The sequence below is a fragment of the Selaginella moellendorffii genome, unplaced genomic scaffold, assembly GCF_000143415.4.
Source record: "Selaginella moellendorffii unplaced genomic scaffold, v1.0 SELMOscaffold_0, whole genome shotgun sequence".
Lineage (NCBI taxonomy): Eukaryota > Viridiplantae > Streptophyta > Lycopodiopsida > Selaginellales > Selaginellaceae > Selaginella > Selaginella moellendorffii.
Window position 1 is genome coordinate 582,584 of NW_003314261.1, and position 21,747 is coordinate 604,330.

Sequence of the window (21,747 nt, forward strand, 5' to 3'; positions counted from 1 at the left end):
CGCTCTAGCAAAGCTCATGGCCTAATGGCGATCAAGAACAAAGAAATCGAATCGTATGCCTCGCTGCTAAAGTCTTGCGGAGAGTCGAGAGATTTAGCCGAGGGAAAGAGCGTGGTTGTATGCATTGCCAAGAGCAAGTATAGGAGGAATCTTTATCTCGCCAATCTCACCATTGAGATGTATGGCAAGTGTGGATGCCTGGAGCGCGCACAACACGTCTTTGACGCCTTGGTAGCTCCAAATTCCCACTCCTGGAATATTCTCCTCACGGCATATGCCCAAAATGGGCATATCCACGAGGCGATGCTTTTGTTCGAGAGAATGGCAGTGAGAGATGCTGTGTCCTGGACAGTGATGCTCAAAACGCTGGCCCAGCACGGCCGGATCGAGCTAGCCATGCTACTCTTCCAAAAGATTCCACGCAAGGATCAAGTCGCGTGGAATGTTCTCCTCTCGGCTCTTTGCGATTCTTCGAATCCACTCCAGGCTGTGGACTTCTTCGAGAAGATGCCCGAGAAGGATTCTGTGTCGTGGAACACGATGATCACGCTCTATGCCCGCGCTGGAGAGATCAATCAGGCAATAGATATGTTCAAAGGAACTCCATTTCGTGACACCGTATCGTGGAATATTGTCATAGAATCTCTGGCTCACCATGGAATGATCGCCCAAGCATTCGAAATGTTCCAAAAGATGCCAAATCCAAACGTTATCACCTGGACCATCCTCGTAACGGCATATGCCCAGCTTGGGAATATGCAACAGGCACATTCCCTGTTCGAGAAGATGCCGAGCCCCAACGTGGTGACGTGGACGGTCATGGTCCTGGGATATTCTCGTTTTGGGAATCTTTCCAAGGCAAGGGCAATGTTCGACCAGATGCCGCAACGAAACGTCATCGTCTGGAACATCTTGGTGACGGCATATGCCAATAGAGGGCATATTCGCGAGGCGGAGATTCTATTCCAGAAAATGCCCGAGAAGAACGTGGTGTCGTGGACGGCTATGATCGCAGCTCATGCCCGGAATGGCGCGGCAATGGACGCCATCCGGATGTTCAAGCTCATGGATCTAGAGGGCTTACAACCAGACAAGGCAACGTTTCTCACAGTTCTCGATCGATCCATCGTCTACAGCGATCTTGGATTGGGGAAATTGGTCCACTCCACATTCGCGAATCTAGGGCTCGAGCAAGACGCTGGAATCGGCAATGCGCTGGTGGAGATGTACGGAAAATGGGGCAGCGTGGAGGAGGCCAGGTGTGCGTTTGAGAGCACAGTCACGCCGGATACCGCCACGTGGAACTCGCTGATTGGCGCGTGCGCACAGAGTGGGCATGCTACGGAGGCGCGCGAGCTCTACCGGCTTATGACATTGGAGGGAATCCCGCCCAATGGGCTGACGTTCATGGCCGTCCTCTCGACGTTTAGCCGCGTTGGTCTCCTCGACCAAGCGCGTGATCAATTCGTGTCGATTCACAGCGATTTCGATCAGATTCCACTTCTAGAACACTACCAGTGTATGATCGATCTCCTGGGTCGATCCGGATGGCTCAATTTCGCGGCGCAGCTCGTCGATTCCATGCCCTTCGAGGCCGATTTCGTGACGTGCATGGCGCTGCTCTTCGCGTGCCGGGTTCACGTGGATGTCACACGTGGCAGGGACGTGGCGGAGAGGGCCTTCCAGCTGGACCCGGAGAATCCCATGCCGTACGTCGTGCTGTCCAGTATATACTCTGAGTACGGCGTCAGGAGGGCCGTCCGATCGTTTCGTGAGAGGTGCAGCGGTCCACGTCCGCATTCCAAACGGCCATTGGTGGCACGTTAACGGTAGCAGACACGTCACGCCCGCCACGCGGCCGTCCGAAAGTTCTCTGCTCCGTACACGTGTCAGGCAGCGACGGTGCCTCGACATTCCCGCTCGGACACAATCGACGGCTGGGAAAAAAGCCAGGCTTTCTACTACGCGTTGCTTTCTCGTGGGGTAAGGTCCACCCTAGGCCTTTACACTGTTCTCTCATTCCATTCTCATTTTCTCTTTCTCCCTTACCCGGGACGCCGCCTATTCCCGATCGATCGAGCGATGGCGCAAGCAAGCAATGCAGCGATTGCTAGCCGTTTCTCGAGCTCTAGATAGGAGAAATCTATCCATTCTTCCATCGTCCATTGTCGCGTAGCACAGCTAGAGCGCTGCGTCACAGGGTTTAGGCGCTCCTTGCTCGCCAAGCAAACGGGAAAGGCAAATTGATCCAGCGCGCAATCGCAAGCGTCGGGAGCGTTTAAATGCTCGTTGCCGGCGGTATTCCAGGCCTCGATCGACAAACCCCATCGTCATTCATCGGTTTTTTGGGAGAAATATCGATCCAGAAGGTATTCCATGCATCCTCTCTCTAGATCTTGTGACATCAATGCGCCGCTGTTCATCGTCTAGGTCTCTTCGGGCGAGGATTTCTCTGCGATTTCTCCCCCACGCTGTGGTTTGACATCGAAATATTTGTTTATGTGCTACAGGAGGGCGCCTTGATCCATCCGGACGCCTCTCTCTGTTGCTGATGGAATAGATTCTCAGATCGATCGATCGATACCAATCATCGCCAGGGTCGTTGCCAGGAATTGGAGAAAGGTTTACTTTAGAACAGGAAGGTAGGCCTACAGGAATTTAGAACAGGGAAGGAAGTAGACAAAGAAAAAGAAGAAATGGGTAACCAGAGCAGCCGGTCACTCTCGCCAGGAGAAAGTTTGAGCAGCATAGATCTCAGCGAGTACGAGAGAGTATGTGCCATGGATCCAGACGTGAGAAAATTTGGGGATGGGCTCAAGGAACGAACAGAAAGGGTGCTCCAGAGCATGGCGGCCGGGGTGGACGAGAGGGGACTTTCATTCCAGTCGTTAAAGGATGTGACCACCAGCTTTTTAGAGCTCGACCAGGAGGTTGTGAACGTAATTCTCAACTACAAGAAGGACGTGTGGGCAAGCGACTCGCTGTTTGAGCTGGTCAAGGACTACTTCGACAACAGCATGGCTACGCTAGACTTTTGCGAGGAGCTAAACAAGTGTATCAAACAGGCCAGGGAGAACCAGATGTCGATCCAGGTAGCGATCAACATGATGCCCAGCGAAGGAGATCCAAACGAGGAGCAGTGCCAGGCAATTCTCAAAGAGCTCAACCAGTACGTGGACGCCGGCAACCCCTTCACGGACGAGTTCATGGAGAAGTTCCAGACCGTCTACCAGAAGCAGATGGAGCTGCAGAGAAAGCTTCAGGCGAAGAAGAAGTCGCTGGACAGGAAGCTGCGGTATGTCCGCGGCTGGACGAAGGTGTCGACGATCATCTACGCTGCGACTTGCGCGGCGCTGGTGATCTGTGCGGTGGTGGCGGCGGTGATGACAGTCCCAGCGATCGTAGGGGCGGTGGCAGCGGTATCGTCGATGCCACTCGAGACCCTGGGAAGATGGATCAAGTCCTTCCTCACCAAGTACGAGAAGGAGCTCCAGGCACGCCGGGATCTGATGAGAGAAGCGAACTTCAAGACGTTTGTGACGATCAAGGAGATGGACACGATACGAGCGCTCATCAACAGCCTCAGGAACTCCATGGAATCGATCGTCCACTGCATACAGTTTGGGCAGAGGCACGCGGACGGCTTTGGCATGCATCTGGTGGTGGAGCAGCTCAAGAGCCGGCAGAGCGCATTCATTCGGGATCTGGACGAACTGGAGGAGCACGTCGATCGCTGCAGCAGGGACATCCGGAGGGCCAGACTGGTGGTTCTTCGCCGGATCGTCAAGAAGAGATCCAAGAGCTTGTGAGAATTGGTGGACAGCTCTCGCGGCTCGCCAGGATGATCGTTTGAAGTAGCTTCTCCATCCTCATCTGTGCTCCAAAGTTTCGAGAAAACAAAAAAACATTGATTCATTGTAAATAATAGTTAGGTCAATAAATTTTCAATGGTCAGCCCTAAGCCAATGATAAAAGGGTCAACAAATGGTCAACAGCTTTAAATGCGGAGGATCGCTGGCCACCGCCATTGCAGCACAGGCAGCGCTGGCATAGTAGAGGGATTTTATGTTTCTAGATGGGAACCACAAGATCTAAAACAGGTCATAGAAAATTAATATTCTAGGGAAGAGGTACAAAATGAAATTAATTAATGTTTTAAAATAGAGTTTTCCAACAATAAAAAATTCTAATATATATTAAATCCCTTTGTAGTTTTTAAAAGAAATATATTAAAATAATTAATTTTAATTAATTTTCTTTAAAATTATAAAAAACTAGAAGAGAAACTTATTGAGCAAATGTAACATTATCCAAGATAAGCCATCTCCCCTTAATAATAAAATGTTTATAAATTATACCATAAATATAAAATACTCAGAATTAGTACAAATACTTTATTAAATGAAAGTACTTTAAAATATAATGTATTTATTTTTTGGAAGAACAACAGTTTTATAATATGATTAGTATAGAAAATAGTTTTTTTTAACAGAAGGACTTGGTTCATAGAAATATAAAATATCTATAAAAATAGCATGAGAATTAAATTAATCAGGGAAGAGGGTGTACTAATATAATGATTATTAGAAACAAAGTGAATACAAGAATAAAAAATTTTACAATATATATTTATTAAATGGATATTATTTATGTTCAATTCTCCAGAGAAACCAAGGGTATATAGTTTTCAGAAAAACAGTAGTTTTAAAGTCCATTCATTTAGATCAAATGTGAGAATTTCACCTAATCAATTTCATCAGATTTTCCCTTACAGTACTATGTACACCAAACTTGAATCGACAATGACTATATCAAGCATTGCATGAACTGGTCGACCTTGACATTTTCATTGTATCCACACTTCCAAAACAGGTCCCTCAGCCTTCGGATGGCAACCACGGGACCAGCCCGCTTGCATTTGTCTATAACCTCCTCCTGAAACTCGGATTCCAGAGAAAAACACCTTGTCTTTCTGTCAGCCGCCTCAGTGGGGCTAACAGCTCGCCCGTCTTGCCTTGTAGCGCGAGAAACACCACCACGTAAAAAAGACACTCCAAGTCACTTGACAAGCAGCACTTCCCATTAAGAAGCGTCTGAACTGCTGTGAAGGCAAGAGTGCCCACTGCTTTACCTGGCAAACCACCCGTGACCGCAGAGCCAAAGTCGACCAAGTAGGGATGAATACCACCATGTCGATCAGTCCCAAACACGATGTTACCGATCGAAACGTCTCCATGAACAACACCCTCGCGGGAGAAACGGCCCAGTGTCATAGCAACCCCTCTAGCCAGGCTCAGGATTGCTTCAGCTTGCATGTCCAGCGTTATCTGCTGACAGTATCTCGTTACCAAGTAGCAATCCCCGTTTTGTAGCTTGCCACTGTAAAGAATAGGCAGCACACCGGCAACCTTCTTCTCAGTAAGCATGCCAAGAACGAAAAGCTCATCGTCCATACCCGGGCAGATCTTCACTGCAACGTCTGTCAAACTCTGTCCCTGTACCAGATTTGCCTTATAAACAAGGCAACCTCGATCTGAAGGAGAGGCATGCTTACGACCTTTGAGCGGATCATTGACAAGCACGGATAGCGACGCAGCTCGGCTGAGATAAGAAGCTCCCAATCTTTCCTCCTGTTTGTTCACGAAAGGAGAAAAACAAAGAGAAGAAGAAAATAAAAAAGGCACATCACTCTCTTCTCCAGTTGTCGACGCGATTTGCTCGTCGCTACACAATCCCAATTTGGTGGAGTTTGATCGGAACTGGACACCTAAGAACATGACACGCAACTTAACATCCTTTTGGCAAAGTCTCTATCGAATCGAACCTTGAAAGTGCGATGTCTACAATTGATTCATTTCCTTGCCAAGTGCCTGTTTTCTTCCTTCCTGGAACAAAGGTGGATTGGAAAAAAAACAAACACTCCAAGAAAGAACATTCGACTATAGCGCACTAACCTGGCTGCGTGTTCTTGCCTCCGATTCTCAAACCAATCCAAAACGCGTTTCCTTGGGACGTGAGTCAGCTCAACGATGTTTTGGATCAAAGCACCCTGCTCGAAAACCACGAGTTTAGTTAGAAAAAACACCGAAAGATTTGATCGAAAACTCACAGTCGGCCTCTTCGTACGTTGGAACACCTTCTCAAAAGTTTCCAAGTGTTCTTTCCGGATTCTCTTCTTCCCGTACCACGCCTTTGGACCTGTTCCTTGAGTATCACCCGGCAAGCCTATCCTTTCTACACGAGGAGAGTCGTTTTCCTCTTTGCCAGCTTCGCTATCTTGTTCTTGAGTGCCTGTTTGATCTTCGGGCTTGTCTTCTTCCTCGTCCGATTCCTTGTCGGATATCGAGTCAATCAGTTCGATGAGCTCCGGTGGAGGATCGCGTAGAAAGGTAAGAGCAGTCTGAGGCCAAATCCCTCCTCGAGACCCCAAGGATATCGTTGTGTAAATGTAAACTGATTCTTCTCGTCGGCCATATCCAGCTTCTGAACCTGGATTTCCCGTCTACAGAGCAACACCGCATACGCAAACTTCCTGCTCGATTGGGCCCTCTTTATAGCATTTAGCCTTGCTGTGGTTTCTCCCAAACATTCCGTGTATACTTCGGCTAACTCGTCCTTGAGCTCCATAACAAAAGCCACCAGCGACCACGATAGAGCGGCCGTGTCCGCAGTGCGAAAAGAGTAGTCCGGTTTATCTGAAGAACCGGGAATATCAGACCTGCTCGTGTCCTGCGCTATGCAGCCCATCCGATAACTTGCATTTTCTACACGGCTTCCCTGCTCCAAGATGCGAATGATCCTACCAATTGCCAGCTGAACTTCCCTTATCATCCATCTCTTTGTCGCGAGTCCGAGCCTCTTCCAAAGCGAGATCGATCAGACTTTTCTGTCCAACTTGTTCAAGAAGATAAGTTATTGCTGCCCCCAGTTGCGGTGCGTCTGTAAACTAACTTGTGATCTCCGAGGAGCATGAAAAGTTGTAGTCGTCGCTTTCTATTACTTGTCTACCGATGCCAACATACGACGTCGTAGTCTTCTGGCGCTTGGCAAAAGCCTTTTCTGTGGCCGCCTCAACCATGCGCTCGATCTCTATAAAAGCACAGAGAGATGAGTGAAAATATCATTTTCCAAAACCGATTTTTCACTGGACATAATAGCTACGTGATTAATTTTATCCGATATGGATATTGTTGACAAGAACATAGGTTATGCCATTCTCCAAACAGACTATGTCTCCAACCAGAAGATGTTTCCAGGAAAACAAACGAGCTTATATTGTTGGGCTGAACGTCATGTCTCAATTTTGTATGTGTTGGGATTGTTGGGTACAAACTCCATCCACTTGACCTGTAAATGTTCTGCAAAAAACACCTCCATCACATATCTAATTCTTCTCTCGATTCTCATGAAGGAAATTCATGAGAAACCACATCCAAAACCAAATAGAAGTTGTTCCAAATGTTCGACACAATGCATGCTTTGATATACAAGTCCAGTAACAGGTCAGACCTTAGCAAAGTGCCTTGGTCAAGTGTACAAGATGTATAGGATTGTAATCAACATGTCTCTTGTATGAGATTTGCTCTCCTTGATAACAGAAGCCATTGTTAAGACCCCGGCAAAGACAATGAGTTTCTCCGATTCCAGGCCATCCACAGAGCTATATTCTTGGGATATTTTATTGGGCCATATATATATATAGTTTAGGGTTTTCCATGGAGGGGATTTGGGTGCGGCATGCGGGGGGAGATGAAGCGCTGTGGTTTCCGTTGCTGCAGGGCGATCTTCCGATTGCCAGCATTGCTGGCTCGTGGCGTCTGGATCCTGCTACCTTGCGTCTAGGCCATTTTGCTCTAGTGCCGGGCGCCATGGAGTTGGAGGTGATCAGGCAGCTTGCGGTGTCTGCTGGGCTTGGTGACGGACGCTCTCAGCAGACCCCGATCGTGATCCGCGGGTGGAAAGCTTCTCCCGCTGGAGGATTAGCAAGTAGCGGTGCGTTGCGTGATCTGATATTTTCAGTCATCTCTCTGTGCTTTTATAGAGATCGAGCGCATGGTTGAGGCGGCCACAGAAAAGGCTTTGGCCAAGCGTCAGAAGACTACGACGTCGTATGTTGGCATCGGTAGACAAGTAATAGAAAGCGACGATTACAACTTTTCATGCTCCTCGGAGATCACAAGTCAGTTTACAGATGCACCGCAAGTGGGGGCAGCAATGACTTATCTTCTTGAACAAGTTGGACAGAAAAGTCTGATCGATCTCGCTTTGGAAGAGGCTCGGACTCGCGACAAAGAGATGGATGATAAAGGCTCCAAATGCGAGAGATATCGCAAGGAGGACCTGGGTTACAGATATATTCGAGGCCACGAGATAGAAGTTCAGCTGGCAATTGGCAGGATCATTCGCTTCTTGGAGCAGGGAAGCCGTGAAGAAAATGCAGGTTATCGGATGGGCTGCATAGCGCAGGACACGAGCAGGTCTGGTATTCCCGGTTCTTCAGATAAACCGGACTACTCTTTTCGCACTTCGGACACGGCCGCTCTATCGTGGTCGCTGGTGGCTTTTGTTATGGAGCTCAAGTACGAGTTAGCCGAAGTATACATGGAATGTTTGGGAGAAACCACAGCAAGGCTAAATGCTATAAAGGGGGCCCAATCGAGCAGGAAGTTTGCGTATGCGGTGTTGCTCTGTAGACGGGAAATCCAGGTTCAGAAGCTGGATATGGCCGACGAGAAGAATCAGTTTACATTTACACAACGATATCCTTGGGGTCTCGAGGAGGGATTTGGCCTCAGACTGCTTGTCGGAATCCTGCTGGCCGACGGGCGTGTGCATGGATTCAGTCCTCCTCCACAGATGCAGGGCCGCATAACTTTGGCGGATGGGAGTTATCTGCAGGACATGAAAGTCGTTGCTCTCAAAGGTCGTAAGCATGCCTCTCCTTCAGATCGAGGTTGCCTTGTTTGTAAGGCAAATCTGGTACAGGGACAGAGCTTGACAGACGTTGCAGTGAAGATCTGCCCGGGTATGGACGATGAGCTTTTCGTTCTTGGCATGCTTACTGAGAAGAAGGTTGCTGGTGTGCTGCCTATTCTTTACAGTGGCAAGCTACAAAACGGGGATTGCTACTTGGTAACGAGATACTGTCAGCAGATAACGCTGGACATGCAAGCTGAAGCAATCCTGAGCCTGGCTAGAGGGGTTGCTATGACACTGGGCCGTTTAGCCCGTGAGGGTGTTGTTCATGGAGACGTTTCGATCGGGAACATCGTGTATGGGACTGATGGACATGGTGGCATTCATCCCTATTTGGTCGACTTTGGCTCTGCGGTCACGGGTGGTTTACCAGGCAAAGCAGTGGGCACTCTTGCCTTCGCAGCAGTTCAGACGCTTCTTAATGGGAAGTTCTGCTTGTCAAGTGACTTGGAGTGTCTTTTTTACGTGGTGGTGTTTCTCGCGCTACAAGGCAAGACTTACTGGGGACGAGCTGTTACCCCCACTGAGGCGGCTGACAGGAAGACAAGGTGTTTTTCTCTGGAATCCGAGTTTAAGAAGGAGGTTATAGACAAATGCAAGCGGGCTGGTCTCGTGGTTGCCATCCGAAGGCTGAGGGACCTGTTCTGGAAGTGTGGATACAATGAAAATGTCCAGGTCGACCAGTTTGTGCAATGCTTGATATAGTTGTATGTTCATTGTCGATTCAAGTTTGGAGTACACAGGGAAAATCTGAAGAATTGAATTACAGTTGTTTTCCTTAATTACCCTTGGTTTTTCTTTTTCTAACCCTATTAAAGCATAAAATATATTTCTATACAGATATATTAGTTAAGAATTAATTGAAAACTAAGCTTTTAAATTTTAGTACATAATCAATGAAGTCAATTTAAAATTTATTATTTATAATTATATAGAAAATACTTTTACAAGACTATATAGTCATTTATGTTCTTTTACTTTGTCTCAATTTATGCTATAAATTTATTTAAAATCTAAAACATTATGTAAATAGCTATTATTTAATTGTAAATATATATTAATTAAATTTATATCTTTACTTCTATTGAGTTTCCAAATATTGAGTATGAACTACCAGTATCAATATAGTGATTCATAAGTTTTATAACATATAATTTTAAAACTTCATAAATAATTTTTATAGTTACTTATTAGTGATTTTCACATATATAACATTTAACCTAAAAAAGTTTCAATATTAAATTATAAAACCTCTCTAAATTTTTTTTTCAACTAAATGCTTTACTCAATTAAGTGAATTTTTTTAAAAATTATTGTTAATTAATTTATAAATGCATTTGATTATTTTGTATGAATATTAAAAATATTGCAATGTTTTGAATCACTATGTAGTTATAAACTACTGTTAATAAATAAAAATTATATCAATGTCACTTAATAAATATTAAGGTGCTTTGTATGAAAAAAAAATTGGGATAAAATTTTAGTAATTTTATTATATTGATATAAATAAATGATATAAAATAGTATAATAGTAATTATGAAATCTTAAAAGTAAGTTAAAAATTTTATTTCAGACTAGTGTATGCAAATATTGATAAACTTTTTGATAATGAATAGTTATGTTATGAGATATCATATAGTGATCAGAAATATCAATTATGTTAATATTTATATACTATAAGCTACTTATATGAGGGTTATAAAAATATTATTTATAAAAAGTAGTTTTTTTATTTTACAAGAAAATTTGTGAGATAATTCTTTGTTTAAGAATTTTCAAGAAGTTCTCTATCTAATGATTTTAAGTTTATATATTTACTTTATATAGAGTCATATTTATAGAGTAGTAACAATCATTGAATAAAACTAATAAATACTTGTATTTGAAATATAAAGGAAATGCTTTTTTTCTTTACTCTAGAATAAAATAAAGATTTTATTATTATAAAATAGTAAATATTTTTTTATGAATCTTATGTTTCAATACATTGTTAATTTTTTATGATGAAATTGTATTTTACAATGTGTGAGGGCTAAGTTCTATGCACTCACAAGTGGTATATACCTCATAATTTTCAAATAAAATCATTTAATTATTTTTTAAACTAGTTTTGTGACATTCGCATTTATTTTCAAAACAAAGCTAGTTGCAAAAAATTAATTTTTTGTTAGAAAAATTAATTTTCAAAAACAAAATTTAAAATTTTTATCTTTTAATACCAGTTTTTTTACCACTATAGTATGCAATTGTCCTATAACAGAGTTTATATGAAATTTTTATTTTTGATATAAAATTAAAAAAGTGAAAAAACTTAAATAAATTACACAACCATTCCCAGGTATTACATTTGCAAATTAAACAAAGCACAATGAATGAATTATTAAAGAAAATGAACAAAAGTTTTTTACCAAATGCAAAGTATTGTTAGTTAATGGGTTTAAAACACCAAAATTATGACACTAGAGGATCCTTAGGAGGGGCTGGTAGTATAAAACACAATTATTGAGGCAAATGGACAAATCTTGATAAGCATATACATCTTCACCAACCGAGGTAAGCCAATTTCTCCTTTCTCGGCTTTTCTTGTTTCTTTCTTAGACTCATGGAAGCTAATTTTTCAGGAACAAGCAACAAAATCATCATTGATCACATTGATTATTAGATGTATTGATTTCTTTCTTTTCATTCTTCTTATGATTTTTTACTTGTTTCCTTCTTTGATCTTGACATTTTCCAGGGGAGAAATCACCTAGGATCATGGTGTCATTGTGCGAGCTAAAGGATGTAATTGTTTTTAGTTTTTCTGTCGTAAGACAGTACATTTTCAAGTGAATGGACCTACTGAACTAAACGAATGGGTATTTTAAACTTCTTATTTGTCATTCTCGGCTGACTGGAGGATTCTCATAGCACTCGGACCTCTTCTCAACAGGATGCGAAGAGGAAATTCTCAATTCTTATTCTCGTGGTAAAGGTAGTCTTGTGTAGAGACTTTCCAAGACATGATGAGGAAATAGAGCGCTTCTCTTCCCTGAAAGCCCCAGGACCTTTTTTGAGCAGGAGATCCGATACCCGTGAGTTGCATTCTCCATTTGAGCAGGCATGGACGATCGAGGGGAGGGGAAGAGAACGAGAGCTAGATCCCGCCCGAATTCTGCTGCACAAGAAAGAAGATTGTGGTGAAGCGATGGAAGTGGTCTCACAAACCTGTTTATGCCATCTTCAGTCGCCGCAGGTACCAGTGAACAAACGACCCCATCCCAGTCTCAAAAGGTACATACGTCTCCATCTCGAACAGCTGCTGTACTCAACTTCATATGGCGGAGGATTACTCGTCTCAAGCTCGAAGATGCGAAACTGCTTTCTGGAGAGCTTGGCGATAGTGGCGAGGAGCCAACTTGTAGTACGGGAAATCTTCTCTACTCCACGATGGGAAACTTGAGGAGCGGCGCCATGGCTCACCGGACGTTGGTGACGTCAAATAGAACCTGTTCGGGCTCACAAAGTAGATCGCTTTTACCGCTCTTTCTTCCTTGGCAGCAGCAACGATCGATCCAAAACTCCTCTCGTTCAAGCTCTTGCACCATTGGTGTTCTTTCTTATGATCACTCTTGACGACTGCCACTACCTCCTTCGTAGATGATCTTCACCCCGTTTCGCTCCAGTATCGTCGATCGCTCCGTGGCCACGACATCAATCCCTAGCACATATGCATCGTTCTTTGCGAGCTCCAGAGCTCCCAGGAATCCACGACCAAGGCCCGAACGATCTTCTCTATTTGCTTGTGCTCCTGGACTGTATATGCTCCAGGCAGCGCGAGCAGTGCGAGAATCGCCAGCAAGAAGACTCTTGATTGCCAGCTCCGAGATCCAGATTAACGGCCACCCGAGATCCATATTAAGGTGATCCCCTCGAGGAAAGAATGTGAGAGACTAGGAGGAACAGCACCACGACCGGCAAACTGGATCCACCAAGGCTTTGGATTCGATCCTTCTGTCAAGTTCGGTCAAGAGAATCCCATGAGCACTCGCGCCCTCCGTGGTTGTGGATTGCGCCTCCCTCAAAACAAAACTATAGCTCTTCCAATCCAAAAGATGTCCTCCTCTTGAGTGAGGATTGAGTTCCAAGAAACGAAAACAAAACCTTTCTTTCTTCAAATACCCTCTTTGGGCATATTTGGCAAGCATGACATTCCACTCCCCGCTCCGAGAGAGCCGATCACGAGTAAGGAATATCCCATTTTCAAACACCGAGCTCTACTAAGTTTTTCAATCGTGATCGAGAAGAGCCCTGATGGTAGCTAGCTTGGGATCCAAAGGATAGAGTTACTCCCGCCAAACTTAATCCCACGGCCTGATCAATCCTGTGATGTTAGAAGAGGGATTAAGTTCTATCGAGGATTAAGTTATAAACTTCCTTTAGAGAATGCTATAGCTATGGCAAACGTCCTCCACAGTGGCAAACGCAGCCTCAAAGAAGGAAGCGTCCAGGCCATGCTTGAGATACTGATGAAGGTAGGCCTTGGAGTAAAACATGGCGTAAGCTCGAGTGAGGGCCTTGGACGCCGGAAGAATGGCACCCTGGCAATTGCTCATCATCCCAACAGCAAGCCCTCCATCCTTGATTATCTCCTTGTCGTTGGCACAGACGTTTAGAGGATCGATGCACCAGCTCGGGTATAAGCTCGGCTCCCTCATCATGCTCACGTCGGCTGTCCCGGCGCCGGGGCCCCGGAGCGCCAGCAAACTCGCCACCGATTTTTGCACCGACTTGGCCAGCCTCGTCTCGCCGGGGACTTGCTCCAGCTCCACCGGATACGCGATGCGTTTCAGCTGTTTGAGCTGCGATGGCCACGCGAAAGTTGTAAAGTCGAGGGACTCCACACGGACCTGTGTGTCAAAGTCGGGCGAAGATTGGAAACCAATGTGAGTGCGAGAATTCTCCGAGAACTCTTGAGGGACGAACCTGTGGTGTGGAGTAGACTGTGAGCATTCGGTACGCCGGATGAGCACACAGAGCGTAGGCCAAGTCGGAGAGGAGCCTCACTCGGAGCTGGGAGGAGTTGCAAGTTGAAGCTTGCGAGGCTTGGATCGGCCTCCAAAACGAAGGTAGCAGCAGCGAGGCCAGAGCATGAGCTCCGACGCTGTTCATCTCCACGAACGAAGGGCTTGGGATTCCGAGAGTTTTCTTGCAAGCCGCGACGAGGGACTCGTTCTCCACCGTGATGATGCCGTCCACGACTTCGTGGAGCTTGGCGAGCGTGAGCAAGACGTTGTAGTTTTGCACGACGACCTCGCCGCTCTGGAAGGGCCAGATGCTGTGGCTGAAGATGCAAGCGGATGGATACTCGTCCTTGAGAGCTTCCAGAACGTAAGCTCCTGGAAAAAACGTAAAAACCAATGGACAAAGCTTGGAAATCTATGTAACAACGAAGAGACTCACCAAAACCGGCTCCAGTACCACCAGCCAAGCTCTGGATGCCGAGGAAACCTCCAAAGCAATCGCATTTCTCAACCTACAGGGCACGCAGCAAGCAAAAGATTGTTTTTGTTCCGGGAAGAATGAATGAATGATCTGGTTCGTCACCTTGAGGCGAATTTGCTCCAACACTGGCTCGCGACATGTAGCTCCGTTGCTGCAGTAGCCCGCCGCCCAGTTATTTCCAGATCCACTGTCGAGAGTGAAGCAGCTGCGCGAGTCATACTTCCAAGCACCACCATTCGCCTTTCTGGTCACCGCAGCCACAACCTGTAAAGATTTGTTTGCGAGCGCCAAGCTTAGCAAGATCACCCGGCAAGAGAAAGGAAAGATGGCAATGCCGCTGCTCACCTTGGGCTCCATGTCGATGAGAAGCGCTCTTGCTCGAGGGAGCTCGCCTTTGCTCCCGCTCTCTTCGAAAAACTCGCAGGGCAAGGGTGATCCGCGCGAGGAGGCCAATGCATTGAACAGCGCAAGCCCATACTGGTTTCCACCCTGCCCAAGCTGCAGCACCACCACGCTCATTGCATCCCTTCCACGATCGTTTCTTGTTTCTCCGCCAAGAAGATGCGCTTCTTGCCCTGATAAAGAATTTCCATTGGTTGATATGCCCAAGTACTCCAGCTTGGGCTTGATGACAGTGATCTCGGACGCATCTCAATGCTAATGCCCGCCATGGATGTGCTTGAATTCGATGGGGATGCCCACAAACCCTAAATCAACCCTAAACCCTAAACTATCATCTCTTACGTGGCACGAATAGAAGCACAACAGCCGTGGCGCGTCACACTCACTGTCATCTTTCTTTTTCGTGAAATACCATTTCTTATCTTCTTCGACGATAACGAAGGCGAAAATGAAAGACACAGGAGAGAGAGAGAGAGAATGAGAGAAGGTGAGAGAGGGAGTGGTGTTCTTCTTCTACACCTAATGAGCTAGGGGGGAGCTTCTTCTTCTTTTTTCTTCTTCTTCTGTCTCGAAAGCGAGCGAGCGTGACACCGGTTGGCAAGAGTCCGCGGCTGCTTTGATCGCTGCAAACTATCACGCCTTTTCTTCCTTGGCATCGCCACCAGCATCATCCTGCTGCTTGATCAATCCAAGCACACAACGTCTCAGTTTTCGCGATCGAAGACAAGATACAAGAATGCAAAGGAGCACAGCATACCTGCATGTCCGATGTCCACAGCGTGAGATTGTCCCGGAGGAGCTGCATGATCAATGTGCTGTCCTTGTAAGATTCCTCGCCGAGCGTGTCCAGTTCTGCGATTGCCTCGTCAAAGGCCTGCGCAAAAAGAAAACGGGAAAGGTTGGATGGTAACATCAAACACTTGTAAAAGATGATCACACCTGTTTGGCCAGCGCGCATGCCCGGTCGGGGGAGTTGAGGATCTCGTAGTAGAACACCGAGAAATTCAGCGCCAGTCCCAGCCGGATGGGATGAGTTGGAGCAAGCTCCGCGAGAGCAATGTCCTGCAAAATAGGTATCCAAAGATCAATCGCAACAAAAATCACGAAGAATCACAAAGAATAAACTCTTGAACGAGATAAAACCAAGCATAGAATGAACTACGCCAGAAAAACAAGAACGAGTCGACCAACGTCAAAACAGTAGCCATAAAATCAAACCGCAAACGAACGACACACAAGAGGAGTACCTGCCTAAACCTCTCAACCAACAACCATAAAAACTCAACCAAAGCGATGAAAACAATCGACCAACAACCATGAAAAATCTCTCGACCAACCATGAAAACTAGCAATGAAATGAATCAAACACTCTCGACCAACAACCATGAGAACTCAATCAAGGCAATGAAATCAATCAAACCCACCATGAAAACTCAAATCGAAGAGAAGAGAAAGAGGGGAAATGGAAAGGGGCAAAAGAACAAAACTTGGTACCTGGGCTGATTTGTAGGCCATCAAAGTGGCCTCGGCCGCCTCCTGCCTCTCTTGGCCAGTCTTAAACTCGGCCAGGTAGCGATTGTAGTCGCCCTTCATCTTGAGGTAGAACACCTTGGACTCTCCAGTCGAGCAGGATGTGATGAGGTGGGAATCGAGAAGCCCCAAAATCCCATGGCAGATGTTGCTCAGCTCCGTCTCCACCTTGCCCCTGTAGTTCTTGATCATGCTCACATGCTCCTCGTTGCCCTTGGATTCCTCCTTCTGCTCGATCGAGGAGATGATCCGCCAAGACGCGCGCCGCGCCCCAATCACATTCTTGTAGGCCACCGACAGGAGATTACGCTCCTCCACTGTCAGCTCCTCGGCCTCCACCGCCTTGGCGACCTTCTCCATGTATTCCACCATCTCGTCGTAGCGCTCGGCCTGCTCCGCGAGCTTGGCCATGTAGACATTCTCCTCCTTGGATTCGGGGCCCGGCATTTCGGCAAGAACCTAGGTTACCTGGCGCGCCGATCGATGGATCGGGGGAAAGAAGAGGGACGGGAGCAAGAAGAGGAATGGATCTCTGGCGCCCTAGGCAGCGCCTTGCTTGCTCCTCCAAGAATCACCGGCGCGCTGCTTGGATCGGAGATGGCGATGGCGATTGCGATGGCGACGGGAGGAGCCTGGAAGAAGCGAGAGCGCAAGGGTCAGAGCAACGGAGCGCAGTAAAAATATGGATCTAGGTGCGGTAGAAAACGCTTTTTGCCATGGGCGTAACTGCCGTACACTGTGGCGGTGATGTAGAAATAAATGCCACGCCCCCATCGACGACCTAGATCAAAGCTAGACACGTTGCCTGGCATCATGACGTGGCAACACACCGACATTTGCCATGGGTGGGCATTTGCAAGCTATGAGAAAACCATAGTATCAAAAAGCGTGACCTCTTTGCATGTGTGCTAGAACCCTAGAACTGCGTGAGCGTTTTCCTTCGTTAGGCATTTTGGATTAGAGAATTTCTCTCAGTGGTATTTGCAGCGCTGGATTGTAAGCTTTTATGCAAATGCCCTCGAATTTGGAAGGATAAGTTTTTTAGGGTTTATGAGTTTAGGGTTCCAGAGGAGAAAGAGCTATGGCGATGATGGAGGCAGACATCTTCGATGCCGGGGAAGGCGATGAGGCCGGGATGTCGACAGAGGAGATGATCCGGCACACGCGGATCCTTGAGAATGAGGTGCGCGTTCTCAAGGTATGGGGAAATTCCAGCTCCAAAATATTTCGGGTGAGGAAATTCCGCCCTCTTGTTTCCTTGGCAAGGATGAGGTCCAGCGCGTGACGCTGGAGCTGGATGCAACCAAGGAGAAGATCCGGGAGAACCTAGAGAAGATCAAGCTGAACAAGCAACTGCCTTACCTCGTCGGGAATGTGGTCGAGGTATGTCAAGAGAGTTTTCTCTGCATTTTTGGGAGATTTCGTCTTATCTTCCGTGTCTAGATCTTGGATGTAAATCCTGAGGATGAAGCTGAGGAAGACGGTGCCAATGTCGATCTCGATTCTCAAAGAAAAGGAAAATGCGTCGTGCTCAAGACCTCCACTCGCCAAGTAAGTTTATTCATTCAGGAGTGAAGTGGAAGCTCTCTTTTTTCCTGATGCCACTGTTCGCCTCGTGTAGACAATTTTTCTCCCAGTGGTTGGTTTGGTGGATCCGACCACTCTAAAACCGGGTGACCTTGTGGGTGTGAACAAGGACAGCTACTTAATCTTGGATACACTTCCGTCCGAGTATGATTCTCGTGTCAAGGCTATGGAAGTCGATGAGAAACCCACAGAGGACTACAGTGATATTGGAGGGCTTGACAAACAAGTAACTGCTTCATTTCTTTGTGTTTTCTTTATTCTGATCAAAAGCTTGGTTTTAGATTCAAGAGCTGGTCGAAGCAATTGTCCTCCCGATGACACACAAGGAAAGGTTTCAAAATCTGGGCATCAAGCCACCGAAAGGAGTTTTGCTCTATGGTCCTCCGGGCACGGGAAAGACTCTCATGGCCAGGGCGTGTGCAGCTCAAACTAATGCAACGTACCTCAAGCTTGCTGGTCCTCAGCTCGTGCAGGTTCTGTGTAGGAACTCTTTACCTGTCGGGTTCTTAAACTCAAGCTTCTGGTTCGTCGCAGATGTTCATCGGAGATGGAGCAAAGCTCGTAAGAGATGCCTTTCAGCTGGCAAAAGAGAAGGCGCCCTGCATCATTTTCATCGATGAAGTCGACGCTATTGGGACCAAACGTTTTGATAGGTTTGGTCTCAAAACGGACACGGCCGGTTTACTAACAGTGACTTACATACAGTGAAGTTAGCGGTGATCGGGAAGTCCAACGGACCATGCTTGAGCTTTTAAATCAGCTTGATGGTTTCAGTAGCGACGACCGGATTAAGGTGAATATCTCTGCAACCTTAGTGAATTCTTATTCGTTTTCACGCGCAGGTGATCGCAGCAACAAACAGAGCAGATATTCTAGACCCGGCTCTGATGCGATCTGGCCGTCTGGACAGGAAGATCGAATTTCCTCATCCCACCGAGGATGCCCGAGCGAGAATCTTACAAGTTCGTTCTTCCTCGTCTAGACTGTATTTTGATCGAAAGTATTTTTGCTTGCAGATTCACTCGAGGAAAATGACTGTGAGCTCCGATGTGAACTTTGAGGAGCTGGCGCGCTCCACGGACGACTTCAATGGTGCTCAACTAAAGGCCGTGTGCGTGGAAGCTGGAATGCTGGCTTTGAGGCGCGATGCCACGGAGGTAACGACGCGTGATCGAATACACAGCTTTTTCGATCTCACTCGCTCTTTCACAGGTTACGCACGAGGACTTCAACGATGGCATCATCCAAGTGCAAGCCAAGAAGAAGGCCAGCTTGAACTACTACGCATGAGCAAATCATAGAAGGGATAGAAACCCTCGCACATTTGATTGTGAAAACTCTGATTTTAACGAACTGGGGTTTTAATGACATTCTTAGAATATCTATGCTAGAATATTTTAATTAACGGTAATCTCAACTTAATCTTTCAATGGGTAAGCCAGTTTGGAGCGGTTGTTATGTTTTTCCAAATCACTGGTCTCGCATTTGCATTATACTGTTCCAGGTTAACTTTCTTCTCTTTCGAGTGTATTGGTCTCAGGGTATTAAACAACCTGCAGATTATCTTGTCACCTACAAAGTTTTTCACAAAACACTAAACTCCCGTGGCTGAGTCTCTGAATTCCAAGAGTATAGGAATGTTGTTGCACTCTAGGTGTGGGCTAATGCCCTAGGTAATTCTTTCAATCTCATATTTTTCTGTGTAGCAGTGATATTCCCAATTCTTTGTGACACAGTCTGATTTCTATGATAAGCTCTTTATGCATTTGTTTTTTGATTCCTTGGATAAAAAGTTTATCAATTTTCATTTGTGATTCTCATACACTCTTGTTTTATGAACAAGATATCAAATGAAGGTTATGAGCAACTTTGACAAGTGTCAATGCTCCTTAAAGCAATGAAAGAACTCCATATAACTATTTTGCCTAAATTTCAACACATTAGGCCTTTTAAATTAGTTATTTTAGTTGATTATAAAAAAAAGGTGTATGTTGTGATACATGGATGGTTTACTTTGATTCAAATGCCACCGGCTATAGTCAAAGTCAAGCATTTATATCAATTAAAGTTTTAAGATAAAAAGAAATAAAAATAAAACATATGGATAAAAATAATTAACTTTAAATTATTTTTAAAAGAAATTAATAGTAAAGATCGTTTGGCATATCAATCACCCCTTTTAGAACTAATAAAATAAAAAATAATATTTTAACAATAATAGAAATAAATTAAATATAAACAGTAAAAATTCTTAAAATATTTTTTTGATCAAACAAAATATACTTTTAGATAGAAAATAGTATAATGCAATATTAATTTTCTCCAATATTTATTTTTGTTATATAACATTTTATCTCAAATGATGGATAAAGTGGACTTAGTTGTGTGTATGGGCAATCTCAAACTTGAGTATCAGTCATTGCGGGTGTTGTTGAGTCAAGCTTTTGACCTCATCCTTAGTATAAATTTGTTGCATCACAATCATACCAAATGTGACATTGAGGTTTCTCCCTTTTATTTTATACTTTTTTATATTTCATTCATTCTTCTCATTTTCATACTTTTTCATCCCTTTGCTTTTACTCTGCTTTCATTGCTTTTGTCTACCCATTACTTCCTCCTACATTTCCATCTTGTTTTGCTCTTTCTTTTTTCAATCCCTTCGACAGTCTTTCTGTTGCAATAATTGACCGGCTCATGAAAAAGTATTCTGATCTCTTTGAATTTGACATATCGTTTGGGGCCAAGATTGCCACATGTCATCTAATTCCAACTAGGGATATTTATCCAATCAAGGTCCTTGTTCGTCGTCAGTCCCTTGAAGAGATTAAGATTTTACGTGCAAATATTAAGTAGATGTTAGAAAAGGTTATTTGAAAGTCACAGAGTTTTTGGGTATGTGAACCTCATTTTGTAATGAAGTCTAATGGGAGTATTTGTTTCTGCATCGAGTATCGTTTATTAAATGAAGTGATAATCCCAGATGTGTACCCTCTTTCTCACATTGTTAATTTTTTGGATTGTCTAGGAAGAAGCTGTTGGTTCACCAAGCTAGATCTTACTTTTGGGTATTGACAAGTACTAATGGCTGAAAAAGATATTCCTAACATTACTTTTCGTACACCGTTTGGTTTGTATGAGTTCTTGGTAATACCATTTTTAATGCTTTAGCAACTTTTTAGTGGATGATGGACGAAGTTCTTTGTAATATGTTGAAGGTGACTACTAATTTCATTGATGATGTCTTGATCCATTCGAAAGGGATGTGGGAGGAACATGTCCGTGATGTTTGTAAAATGTTGGATTGGCTATGGGACATTGGTTTAAAGCTGAAGCAGTCGAAATGCATGTTTGAGTTTAAGGACATGACTTATGTTGGGTATCATATTTCTCTTGATGGTTTGCAAATTGATCTTGACAAACTTGTGGCTGTTCTAAAGTTTCTTACTCTAAAGTGTGAATGATGTACAACATTTCTTGGCCAAGGTGCAGTATTTTAGTTGTTCTGTAGATCATCTTTTTTATCACACTACACCGTTGCAAGCATTGCTAAAGTCATCAACATCATTTTTCATTTGGTCTATGTACTATAAGTGAGTGTTCATGGATTTCAAAGAGCTATTGACAACTCCTATGGTTTTAGTATATCATAATTACACTTGACCTTTTATTTTGCACGTAGATGCTTTTGATATTAGTTTTAGAGGTGTGTTAATACAAGAGAGCCCAAGTGTGCATGATCAGCACTATCCCATACATACATC

General features: G+C 44.9%; 6 protein-coding genes across 7 annotated transcripts; 3 read left to right on the forward strand and 3 right to left on the reverse strand.

The window, feature by feature from the left end:
• The first annotated feature begins 24 nt into the window (after positions 1-24).
• LOC9633270 (pentatricopeptide repeat-containing protein At4g02750) lies at positions 25-2,560 on the forward strand. Its single transcript, XM_002960038.2, has 5 exons — positions 25-444; positions 580-1,746; positions 1,837-1,983; positions 2,201-2,369; positions 2,511-2,560. The coding sequence occupies exons 1-5, from the start codon at positions 25-27 to the stop codon at positions 2,558-2,560; spliced, it is 1,953 nt and encodes a 650-aa protein (XP_002960084.2).
• LOC9656248 (UPF0496 protein 1) lies at positions 1,835-3,961 on the forward strand. The gene has a single exon (XM_002960039.2). It carries the CDS (start codon positions 2,697-2,699, stop codon positions 3,807-3,809), a length of 1,113 nt encoding a protein of 370 aa, XP_002960085.1. The 5' UTR covers positions 1,835-2,696; the 3' UTR covers positions 3,810-3,961.
• Positions 3,962-5,602: 1,641 nt separating this feature from the next.
• LOC9656249 lies at positions 5,603-7,078 on the reverse strand. Its single transcript, XM_024675695.1, has 6 exons — positions 7,001-7,078; positions 6,601-6,777; positions 6,110-6,502; positions 5,955-6,049; positions 5,825-5,885; positions 5,603-5,767 (listed from the first exon to the last, which is right to left on the reverse strand). The coding sequence occupies exons 1-5, from the start codon at positions 7,076-7,078 to the stop codon at positions 5,852-5,854; spliced, it is 777 nt and encodes a 258-aa protein (XP_024531463.1). The 3' UTR covers positions 5,603-5,767; positions 5,825-5,851.
• Positions 7,079-13,285: 6,207 nt separating this feature from the next.
• Positions 13,286-15,163, reverse strand: LOC9633271 (tubulin delta chain). The gene is made up of 5 exons (XM_002960701.2): positions 14,810-15,163; positions 14,567-14,728; positions 14,423-14,495; positions 13,946-14,358; positions 13,286-13,869 (listed from the first exon to the last, which is right to left on the reverse strand). The coding sequence occupies exons 1-5, from the start codon at positions 14,981-14,983 to the stop codon at positions 13,399-13,401; spliced, it is 1,293 nt and encodes a 430-aa protein (XP_002960747.1). The 5' UTR covers positions 14,984-15,163; the 3' UTR covers positions 13,286-13,398.
• A 100-nt stretch (positions 15,164-15,263) lies between these two features.
• On the reverse strand, positions 15,264-17,161 carry LOC9656251 (14-3-3-like protein GF14 nu). Of its 2 annotated transcripts, none has more exons than XM_024672254.1 (4): positions 16,361-17,161; positions 15,806-15,928; positions 15,624-15,740; positions 15,264-15,544 (listed from the first exon to the last, which is right to left on the reverse strand). In XM_024672254.1, the coding sequence occupies exons 1-4, from the start codon at positions 16,841-16,843 to the stop codon at positions 15,500-15,502; spliced, it is 768 nt and encodes a 255-aa protein (XP_024528022.1). In that variant the 5' UTR covers positions 16,844-17,161; the 3' UTR covers positions 15,264-15,499. The 2 variants fall into 2 exon arrangements, with proteins under 2 accessions (XP_024528022.1, XP_024528025.1); XM_024672257.1 differs by having other exon boundaries at positions 15,264-15,541; positions 16,361-17,160.
• Positions 17,162-17,439: 278 nt separating this feature from the next.
• LOC9633272 (26S proteasome regulatory subunit 6A homolog) lies at positions 17,440-19,413 on the forward strand. The gene is made up of 10 exons (XM_002960041.2): positions 17,440-17,594; positions 17,663-17,779; positions 17,840-17,947; positions 18,018-18,209; positions 18,265-18,456; positions 18,518-18,636; positions 18,689-18,776; positions 18,826-18,945; positions 19,000-19,140; positions 19,196-19,413. Exons 1-10 carry the CDS (start codon positions 17,478-17,480, stop codon positions 19,271-19,273), a joined length of 1,272 nt encoding a protein of 423 aa, XP_002960087.2. The 5' UTR covers positions 17,440-17,477; the 3' UTR covers positions 19,274-19,413.
• Positions 19,414-21,747: the final 2,334 nt, after the last annotated feature.

Excerpts from the sequence above, each read along its gene's own strand:
- LOC9633270 (XM_002960038.2), top strand. The coding sequence starts at position 25 with ATGGCGATCAAGAACAAAGAAATCGAATCGTATGCCTCGCTGCTAAAG. Across the intron at positions 445-579 it reads AGGATCAAGTCGCGTGGAAT|GCAATAGATATGTTCAAAGG; the intron begins GTTCTCCTCTCG and ends GAGATCAATCAG. Across the intron at positions 1,747-1,836 it reads GTATATACTCTGAGTACGGC|ACACGTCACGCCCGCCACGC; the intron begins GTCAGGAGGGCC and ends TAACGGTAGCAG.
- LOC9656248 (XM_002960039.2), top strand. The coding sequence starts at position 2,697 with ATGGGTAACCAGAGCAGCCGGTCACTCTCGCCAGGAGAAAGTTTGAGC.
- LOC9656249 (XM_024675695.1), bottom strand. The coding sequence starts at position 7,078 with ATGGTTGAGGCGGCCACAGAAAAGGCTTTTGCCAAGCGCCAGAAGACT. Across the intron at positions 6,503-6,600 it reads TCAAGGACGAGTTAGCCGAA|ACGGGAAATCCAGGTTCAGA; the intron begins GTATACACGGAA and ends GTTGCTCTGTAG. Across the intron at positions 5,886-5,954 it reads AGGCAAGAACACGCAGCCAG|GAAGGAAGAAAACAGGCACT; the intron begins GTTAGTGCGCTA and ends CCTTTGTTCCAG.
- LOC9633271 (XM_002960701.2), bottom strand. The coding sequence starts at position 14,983 with ATGAGCGTGGTGGTGCTGCAGCTTGGGCAGGGTGGAAACCAGTATGGG. Across the intron at positions 14,496-14,566 it reads TGGAGCAAATTCGCCTCAAG|GTTGAGAAATGCGATTGCTT; the intron begins GTGACGAACCAG and ends CGTGCCCTGTAG. Across the intron at positions 14,359-14,422 it reads TGGTACTGGAGCCGGTTTTG|GAGCTTACGTTCTGGAAGCT; the intron begins GTGAGTCTCTTC and ends CGTTTTTTCCAG.
- LOC9656251 (XM_024672254.1), bottom strand. The coding sequence starts at position 16,843 with ATGCCGGGCCCCGAATCCAAGGAGGAGAATGTCTACATGGCCAAGCTC. Across the intron at positions 15,929-16,360 it reads TGGCCTACAAATCAGCCCAG|GACATTGCTCTCGCGGAGCT; the intron begins GTACCAAGTTTT and ends CCTATTTTGCAG. Across the intron at positions 15,545-15,623 it reads TGTGGACATCGGACATGCAG|CAGCAGGATGATGCTGGTGG; the intron begins GTATGCTGTGCT and ends GGATTGATCAAG.
- LOC9633272 (XM_002960041.2), top strand. The coding sequence starts at position 17,478 with ATGGCGATGATGGAGGCAGACATCTTCGATGCCGGGGAAGGCGATGAG. Across the intron at positions 17,595-17,662 it reads ATGAGGTGCGCGTTCTCAAG|GATGAGGTCCAGCGCGTGAC; the intron begins GTATGGGGAAAT and ends TTCCTTGGCAAG. Across the intron at positions 18,210-18,264 it reads TTGGAGGGCTTGACAAACAA|ATTCAAGAGCTGGTCGAAGC; the intron begins GTAACTGCTTCA and ends GCTTGGTTTTAG.